This window comes from Ctenocephalides felis, unplaced genomic scaffold (genome assembly GCF_003426905.1).
Source record: "Ctenocephalides felis isolate EL2017-DRISC unplaced genomic scaffold, ASM342690v1 CF-g0.4_SCAFFOLD_01170, whole genome shotgun sequence".
In the NCBI taxonomy this organism is placed as follows: Eukaryota; Metazoa; Arthropoda; class Insecta; order Siphonaptera; family Pulicidae; genus Ctenocephalides; species Ctenocephalides felis.
In genome coordinates, this window is record NW_020537324.1 from 61711421 (window position 1) to 61721149 (window position 9729).

At 33.0% G+C, this 9729-nt stretch overlaps 1 protein-coding gene across 1 annotated transcript in view; it reads left to right on the forward strand.

The window, feature by feature from the left end:
- Nucleotides 1-556: 556 nt before the first annotated feature.
- The window catches only part of LOC113367497, a 20264-nt gene continuing 11091 nt past the window's right edge, over nt 557-9729 (forward strand). The window contains 7 exon segments of the mRNA XM_026609100.1: nt 557-798; nt 948-1855; nt 1925-3912; nt 3914-5578; nt 5581-6513; nt 7934-8109; nt 8178-8352. Coding sequence (XP_026464885.1) covers nt 1051-1855; nt 1925-3912; nt 3914-5578; nt 5581-6513; nt 7934-8109; nt 8178-8352 — 5742 coding nt within the window. The 5' untranslated portion in view covers nt 557-798; nt 948-1050.

Below are 9729 nucleotides of genomic sequence, written 5' to 3' on the forward strand. Positions count from 1 at the left end.
GATGCCATGCACCCCACTAGTTAAGGTTGTCTCTAAACTATTTTATTTTGTCTTTTTTGGCAAAGATTATGACCTGTCTGATTTTTTAATTGTTTATAAATTAAGCATTAATGCTTAATATAATTAAAGCTTAATAATTATGTATACATAATGCATTATGCAAACATACTGCATAATATTAATTGAGGTTACCTCTAAATTACTTAATATGTCTTTTTAGCAACCATAAATATGCCTAATTTTTGTTGTTGTATATAAAGTAATATGATATGCATAAGCGCCGTAGTGCATTAAGATATTATTTAAGATTACCTGTAAACTACTTAATTTTGACATTTTTACAAATGTGCCTGATTTTTATTTTGTAAATAAAATAAGTAATATGCAAAATCAATAATTATACACGGTACAAATATAAATAATAATGGATTATGCACATGATTAGACATTTAGAACATGTCCGTAATGAATAACGCCCGTATAATGCACATGAATCGAATGCAACACGCAACACGTCATTACGCACAAATTACTGTTTTCAATGGCCAACTTCACGGCGAACTGTTAACCAAACAAAGTGAAATAGAACAACGCTATTTCGTGATAAACTTTGTAAACTTGTTTTATGTAATTTAACTATTGTAATGTGATTCGAATATATCACAGTTTTAATTACAATTACATTTTTAATTATTTGTCACTTGGTGCTTTGTTAAAATATAGTGTTGATAACAGTGAAAAGCTGAAAAGCAAGTATAACATGATTACATTTTTTATGCCCAGTGAGATAACCCAGCGGTAAGACATTTGTTATTTTTCTTCTGTGAGCCATTGATAACGTTCCATCACTTAACGTTTACGATATTTGATTATATGAATAGAAAATATTATATTTTTAATCAATCCAAAATAGTTTGCCACATCAGTGATCTTATCATTATTCCCAGGTAATTAGCATCAAGGAATTGCAATCTAATATGCACATTAGGATGTTACAATGTTATAAATAAGAAAAGTATATGAATAAAATAAACTAATATATACAAAATCATGGAGGATAATTTTCAAAAGAAAGTTGATATTGATTGTTCTTCAAGTGTTCAGTTTGAAGTCATTCCACCAGATGTTGCAAACATACCTCTGCCTGAGGATGTGTCCCAAATTCCTCTGCCAACTCCGAATTTTGCACAAGAATCACCTATAACTTACAATGCAATCCCTATAATAAGCGAAGGAGACTCTACGACAAAAGTGAAAGATGAATTTTATGACGTACATAATTCTACTATAAAAGATATGAAGTTTGAAAATGAAGTTGATAATTCACAAGAACTATATAAGGATAAAACTGCTTGTGATAATCTCACTACTAGCATGCATGCAGAGTCAGTGGGAAAGTTTTTACAACCTGACATAAATGAACAAGTCTTACGTTATCAAAATGAAGCATTTGCGAGAAGTGGCAATGCAGAAACTCATTTTAGTAACCAATTCTTATCAGTTAAAGATGAATCAATACCAGTTCAAGAAGTGAACTTAGTTTCTGAAAGTGTTTCTACTTCGGTGGAACCCAAAAGTGAAGTTTTGATTTCACAAGGTGAATCTAATGAGGAATGTCTCACTTCTCAAGTGGATGATAATGTAGCAACAGAAAGCATTAAAACAGAAAATGAAAGTTTTGTATCTGATACAAAAATGATTCAGTCTGAAACTGCAGCTTTTCAAGAACAAGGCAGCGAGACAAAAAATGCAGATGATTTCTCCCAAGTGTCTGTGACTCTTGATGCAGCGATTGACAAACAATTTATTCAAAATACAGAGAGCATTACACCCGAAACAGAAACTTTGAAGCCAGGTTGTACTTTCAAAACAAAAACTGTAAGTATTTCTGAAGTAGAAACTAATCATACTCTATCATTTGCAGATTCTAATACTGATGTTGTAAATTTAAATGTTGAAAATGTTTCTGGAGAAAAAATTGAAACAGAATCAATGATTACCGAATCGTATGCAGAAAATACTAGCACAGAAAGAATTTTATCTGAAGATGAGTCAATGGTAACTGACTCCTATGCAGAAAATACAAGTTCAGAAGAAATTCTAATTACTGAAAGCTCTTGCCAATCTAAAAGTTTAGGAAATGAATCAATGATAACAGATTCTAATGTAGAAACTAGTAATGAAAGCATCATACCAGAAGTGGCATCTTTAAATGTTACATCTCAAGCTGTAACTTTTCATTCTAATCATGAAACTACCGGCAATGAAGCTATAACAACTTCTGCAGTAACATGTAATGATGGAAATATTAATTCCAGATCTGAAATCAATTATTATGAAAATGTAATATGCACTAATGAAAATGACCTGATGAAAGCTGAAACATTCTCAAATGAGATTGATACATCTCAAGTAGATGGTTCTCAAGTTGATACAAATTCTGAAAATATTACTTCTGAAGTTCTAAATGATAGTTTTGCTTCCAAAGATTCTGATCCCGAAATGTTTAATTCAGATACCAGTAGTGTTCAACTTATGTTTCCAGTTACTGAAACTAATCCAAATTTGATAATGGAGAAACATGAAGATACCTCAGCCCAGGAATATTCTGATTGTGCTGAAACAAAAAATAGAGAGGAAGTTGAAGTACAGAACACACTTGCAGAGTATGTAAGTGCAGTAAATATTAATAAAGAAAGCCCCTCAATCGAAGTAACATCTCATAATGTAAATATTGTTAGTTCTGAACAATTTGATCAAAGTAAAATTCAAGAGAAAAGTGAATCGAATCCCCAAACAAATGAAGACTTTATGCAGTTTGTTCCTCCTCCTAATGATAACACAGTGTCTAATGATCAGGAAATAAAACCACAAGTTACACAAGCAGACATCGAGTCAATAAATCAACAAAATACATCTGGATTTAACGAAAGTGGTTCTGAGAGGTTACAAATAAGTGATGATAATATTGAATTTGTTGTTGATAGCAAAGAAACCCCGATTTCCAAAACAAATTTAGTTGATTACATTCAAACACATGATCCAACTATTGAGGAAGATGTAGCTACTGTTCAATATATTGTAACTAATGATAACGAACAAATAATAGAGCATGCTAAAGTCGAATATGAAAATGATAATGGTGAAGTGAACGCACTTCCAGAAGGAGTACAGTATGTTGTTTCTGAAGCTGCAAATGGAGATCCAAATGAGCAGAGTTATGTTCAGTATGTAGTTGCTGATAATACAGATGATAAAATGACTCATTTTCATGCAGTTGCTGAAGGTGAAAGTGGGAATCATCCTGAATATATACAATATGTTGTTTCTGAAGGTTCAAATCAAGAAAACATGGTACAGTATGTTGTAACTAGTGCTGGAAATGACAAAGACATTCCACATCATGTGAATTCTGAAAATTTTGTTAGTTACATTGTTTCAGATACTGCTAATGAAAAAGATGTATCAAGAGATGAAACCTCAGACCAGGCTGCTATCACTTATGAAGTGATTGATGAAAGTTCACAAGAGCCAACTGCAGTTGTCATAGAAGAAATGGAAGTTGAAAATAATACTAATGATCAAAATGAAGATATTGAAATTTATGTTATTGAAGATGACAATATGCAGGTTATAGAAGTGCATGTAGAAAATCCTAATATGAAAAACTCTGATAACACATCAGAAGATAAATGCAAAACAGAATCTAATAACCGAAAACGAGCGCCCACAGGCAATTATATTGAAGTAGTTGATGCCAAGGGTGATACAACTGCAAAGTTGCCTTGTCATGTTCTTGGTAGAAACTTAAAAAATCCAGAAGCTGATGTTTTAAGTAATGGCAGAAACCCTCCGAAGGTTAGACCTGGTGTAAAAGTGCCACCTTTAAGTTTGACAAGTTGTATTGTATCATCAGGAAGAAATAAGCGAAGAAATTGATAAGAAATTAAAAGCCGAAGTACCAGTTTATGATAAACCCAAAGTTGGTGATATTTTATTCAAGCATAAAATAACTAAGAGATTAGCTGAAAAACTTTGTACAAATCCAGGAAATGTACAGAATCTTCCAAATAATCCTAAACCTAATCAAAATCTAACAAAAGCTTCACCAAATACTCGACTGGCTAAAAAGAATTTGTTGTCAAAAACAAAACCCAAATTAGACAATGCCGATCTTTTAGCTATTTTAGAAGGCGATGAGGATCCAGATTGGTCAGAATTGAAACCTGTGGAAACAGATCAAGCTCCTCCTATTTTGCAAGCAATTGAGAAAAGTATCATATCTGGACATAGTGGTAGAAGCCCGCCTCCGGTTTTAGAAGCCCAGGCAAGAAGTAATACTTCGAGAGCATTTTTAAAACTAGATTCTGAAGAAAAACGACGCTTGGCACAACATCAATTATTGAATTTGCCAAATGTTCCTAACATATGCTCAAGCAGGCCACGTGGTAGGCCTAAATTAACAGATTACAATCCACTTAAACATACGCTTTTGAAGAATGCTGGTATGGCAGTGTATACAACTCCTCGATCAAAAGATCCTCCAAAAACATATAGTAACAGAAAAGCTAATGATATTATTAAAACACTAGTTTCTGATTGGGATGAGGAATCCAAAGATGATAGTCAAAAAGGATCAACAACAACAGCAAAAGATCAATCATCAACAACAAATTTGACAAATCCCACGGAAAGCACTAAAAAGCAAGTGGAACCAAATGAAACAACCAAAACAAAGTCGCATCCTACTGAGGAGAAATCAGTGAACAAAGTAGGTACAACTGCGGCCACTAGTTCTAATGTGAAAACTACATCAACAGCTATCACAAAACCTATCCCAAATACTACTGCTAAATCACCATCTGTAAAATCTACAACTGCTATGGCAAAATCTACTCCAACACAAACAAAAGCAGCACCAACAGTTGCAACGAAAACATCAGCATCTACATCAAAATCTTCATCATCTGCAAACCCTTCAGGTACAACTGTTACAAGACCTTCCGAAACAACCACAGCAAAATCTAATCCGCCTGTTACAGTAAAACGTAAAAATTCACCATCAACAAATAGTCCACAGCTGGGAATAGTACCTAATAAAATAGCTAGAGTCATAAAGAAAAAAATTATTTGGGATCCAGATAATCCAATGACATCTGCAAGTTTATCACCATCCTTAAAAAGTGTTAAGCGAGACCCTCAAAAAAGTTCTTCTGAGAGTTCTCCAAACAATGTGAAAAAAGCAGCAGACATTGCTGTTAAGAAAACAGTTATGAACTCAATTGGAACTAAGAAACAAGTTGAGAAACCATCAACAGAAGTGGAAGTTAAGACAGAAGATGCGCAAGAAGTTCAAATGCAGGAAGCTCAGACTCCAGCTAATGCAGTCGGCAGAAGATCTAGATTGATTCGAAAAGTTCCTCATAAACCTATTAACCCCAATAGAAGCCTTGTTCCTAAATCTACTAGTCCCAGTCCAACTATACCGAAGAAGAAAAAACTTACTGAAATAGACAGACTGCTAAGTGATGAGGGAGCTGTTAATATGATATATTCTGTAGAGCGCAGAAATAATAACGCTGAAGTTCCGAAATTGTTACCAAACCAAATAAGCGCTTATTGATATCTCTTGAAAAAGAACGCAGGAATTTACTTTCTAAAGCTAATATCATCAAACAAGCTGTTCTCAGACATAGTTCGACTGCTGTAGCATCGAATCGAAACAAGAAACCCTTGCGATTTAAAAAATCTGCAGTTGGTAAGAGGAAAGTGGTTTCAATGAAGAAAAGGAGTGATCAGACACGAAACTCAACGCAATCCTCTTTGGTAGAGGAAAATGCTGAATTTTCATTTACATCAGTAAATGAGTCTAGAATTATAAGAAGGCATTCTTCAAGCTCTTTTTCCAGTACATGCACGAGTCCCAGGAGACTTAGTGTTGATGGTAAAACTGGACCAAACGCAGAAGAAAAACTAATTGAAGTTACTGCAGAGTCAGAATTATCAAAACCTTTGAAAAAGCGCCAAAAAGGTGGTGTTCCAATTTACTCGAGACCTGCAGAAAGCGAAAAATCCTACAAAGGTAAAACTAAAAGTACAAATCCTGAACAAGTCGCAAATATCACAGAAGAAACAAAAACTACTACTAGTCCTAAAGAGGAAGAAAAAGTCGGTAAAACCATGAGTACCAGGTCTAACAAAAAAGTTATCAGTGATTCGAATCTTGATGAAAATAAATCGCAGGAAGACCCGCCTGATCGCGTTTCGGAAGTTGCAGACGCCACTGAGAAACCTGCAGTCACGGAGGATGATGCCAGTTTAAAAGATGAAGCTGTTAAAAATGCCGCTATATCTAAAAAGCTTAGAAAAACTTCTGCAATTGAGAGTGAGAAAACTCAAGTTTCCAAAGAACAGAAGACTTACGAAGAAATTAGCATTCGTAAACATGAAACGCTAGTTCAAATTATTTTAACACCAACTTCGACCAAATTCAAAAATTCATTGAGTAATCAGGTACGTAAAATGTAAATAAAAACATAAAAACCCTTTTCACTCGGCTGTCTTTAAACAATGACTCAGTTCTCATTGTATCAAATACACTTCATCAAGATTGAGCAACCTTAATGCGGTCCTTTAAATATTTTTTGGCGGCTCGTCTAGCATATCTCAAGTAGAATTTTATTTATTTTATTAAGTTTATGCCATCAATAAATTAATCATAATGCATTATTAATTTCCTGAGGAAGTTTATTTTTTTCAAAAAATCCGATTCGCTAATTTTGTTTTCTCGACGTTTAAAGCCATTCTGAATCGAATGAGACCAAATTTGGAAAAAGTATGTGTGTGTGTATGTATGTGAACAGATTTTTTGTCGTAAATCGACGTTTTCTCAAAACGGCTGGACCGATTTCAAAAATTCAAAAGCCATTCGATGTATCTCGATGAGGACTAGCGCTTATCAATTTTGCGTGACGATCAGCCAAGCCGTTTCTTTTGTAAATCGCAAAAAAGTGAGAAAAAACTCGTCTACTTTTTATCCCGCAATTCTGAATCTATTTGAAAATTCAAAAACTGTTCGAAAGAAATTGGTTGGGAATCGTGCTTATTAGTTTTTGGTAAAGATTGGCCTGAACGCTATCTTGTAATAAAGTGTTAAAAAAAATTTTCGACGATTTTTATGATTTTTTTTGACGGTAGATACCATAATCATATAGATTATACTAAAATATTACGGCCGTACGACAAGTCGTTTAATTTTAAGAATTCTTCAAAGTTCTAATTTTTGCAAACTTTGAAGAATCGTTTTTTGGCATTTGTCAAAATTAACCTTTCATCGTTTGCTCAAAAACGCCTAAACCGATTTCAGTAATTTAAAATCCATTTGATGTATCTCAATGAGGACTATCGTTTGTCAGTTTTGTGCGACGATCTGCAAAGCCGTTTCTTTGTGATTTGAAAAAAAGTGTTAAACTTTTCGTCTACATTTAAGCTCATACTATCGAATCTTCCTAAAATCAAAAACTGTACGAAATATATTAGTTGGGAATGATACTGATTAATTTTAGATGAAAATCTACCGAGCCGTTCACTTGTAATTAACTGTTGAAATTTTTTTGTTTTGGCGATATATATCATAGTCTTATAGAACTTATTAAAATATTACGGCCTTACAAATAGTTTAATTTTACAAATTCATCAAAGTTTGAGAAAATGAGTAGTTTTTTTGACGTTTGTTAAAATTAAAATTAGACGATTTACTTAGTATAGCGATAGAGCGAGTACTTGGTCCTAAACCATTAAAATCTTACGGCAACTGGTTCAATTATAAAATTTTTCAGAATGCGGCGCCGAGTGGAAAGAGTTAAAAAATCTGATAAATATTATTCTCTTTGAATGGATTCATATTGATTCAAATAATGATCTTATGTTTAAGGTTGTTCAAGAATTGTGTGAAGTTTTGAAAGAATTATCAAAAGACTCATCATGTCATGTGGTACTCATAACTTCTTCAGGCAGTATTTTTTGCCAAGGATTGGATTACTCAAAATTATTACAGACTTCATTGGAAAAGCGTCAGCAAGTGGTTCAAGAAACTGTGCATGGTGTTGTGTAAGTATATCACATATTGTTCTCATGATATTATCAAGAGTTAATTATTTTATCTTTTTTTTTTTTAGAGAATTACTTCGAGTTCTTGCAACCTTTCCTAAAATTTTAGTTGCTGGAGTGCATGGGGCAGCAATTGGATTTGGTGTTACAATTTTACCCCTATTTGATTTAGTTTTAGCTAGCGATAAAGCAACCTTTAGTGTTCCTGCTACAAAATATGGATACATACCAGAGGGAAATCATTGATGCCCTGTTATCGGCTGCTATCACAGTCTGTGGTAAGTATGCAGAATTATTGAAAATACTTGAGAAAAATTGATCGAAATAAAATTGCTATTGATTCATTTTAAATTAGTTATCAATTATAGTCTAAGTATTGTACAAAATATGTTTGATTAACATTCCGAAGTTGAAGTTTATATTTTCGCGAGAATATCCGATTTGCTAATTTTATGTTTTGTTGACGTTTCAAGTCATTCTGACTCTAATAAGACGAAATTTGGATAAAGTAGATTTTTGACTTTTCGTCGTCGTTTTTAAAAACGATTCTTATACGATCAGCTTTTTGACAAAGAACGGACAGGCTTTTTCTTCATAATTGATTGTTAGAAAAATAAAGAGTGCGCATAAGGTTCACACGCGATTGAAGTAAAACTTATTTGTTACTCTACAAAGTTAGCAAATTTAAGTTAGGTAAAAATAAATACTTCATATAAGAATGTTGATTAATGTTTATTAGAAATATGATAACACTCATGATGCACACATTTATAAGTGCCAACTATTATACACATTTATATAATGATAAATTATAAATTATATATTTATAATAGCATTAAAAATATGAGTAATATTTAAAAACAATAATGTAATTAAAGTGATCGGTTTGTCATTGTAATTAGCATTTAGTAATTAATCTTCATCAAAGAAATGAAGTAATTGCTGATTAATACATTCTATAATATTCATTCACACTGGATTATGTTAAACAACGTCCTCTAAACAAATATTGTTTTCGCAACTTCACTCATTATGTAATTGTGTTTGAAGAACTTCATGTAATTAAATTTAACATACATTCATTGACTGCTTGTATTTTTTTTACTTTTTCGCTGGCGATATAATCTCGTTTTTGAACAGCTGTAATGTCTGGTTGCCTAATAAATATTTTCCATTTTAATAACTTGAAGATTTATAGAAACTATAAATAATAAGAAATAATTTCTAATCCATAAACTTACGTTTAGTACACCACATTTTTTTTTATTATATTTTTAAAAGCAATTAGGTCCTTACGTCCTATGAGCTGTTGGGCTGAAACTTCTCACTTCGTATTTTTAGATGGTAACCCAATGGTTAATCCATCCATATTTGATGATTTTTGTTATTAGAATTAATCTAATAGGGCTGACTTTTTATTGGTGCAGCAATGCCGGGCAAGGGCTATTTTTACTTGGAAACATATTGCTATCTATATATCCATATTGCCAAGTGAAAATCGTTGTCACTGCTGCCTGACAACAGGCTGCTCGAAGTGGGTATCGAACCCGGGACCTCTGATTCAGGTCCCGTCGCTCTTAACCGCTTACCTACGGGCGAGCCCTAGTACACCACATAAAT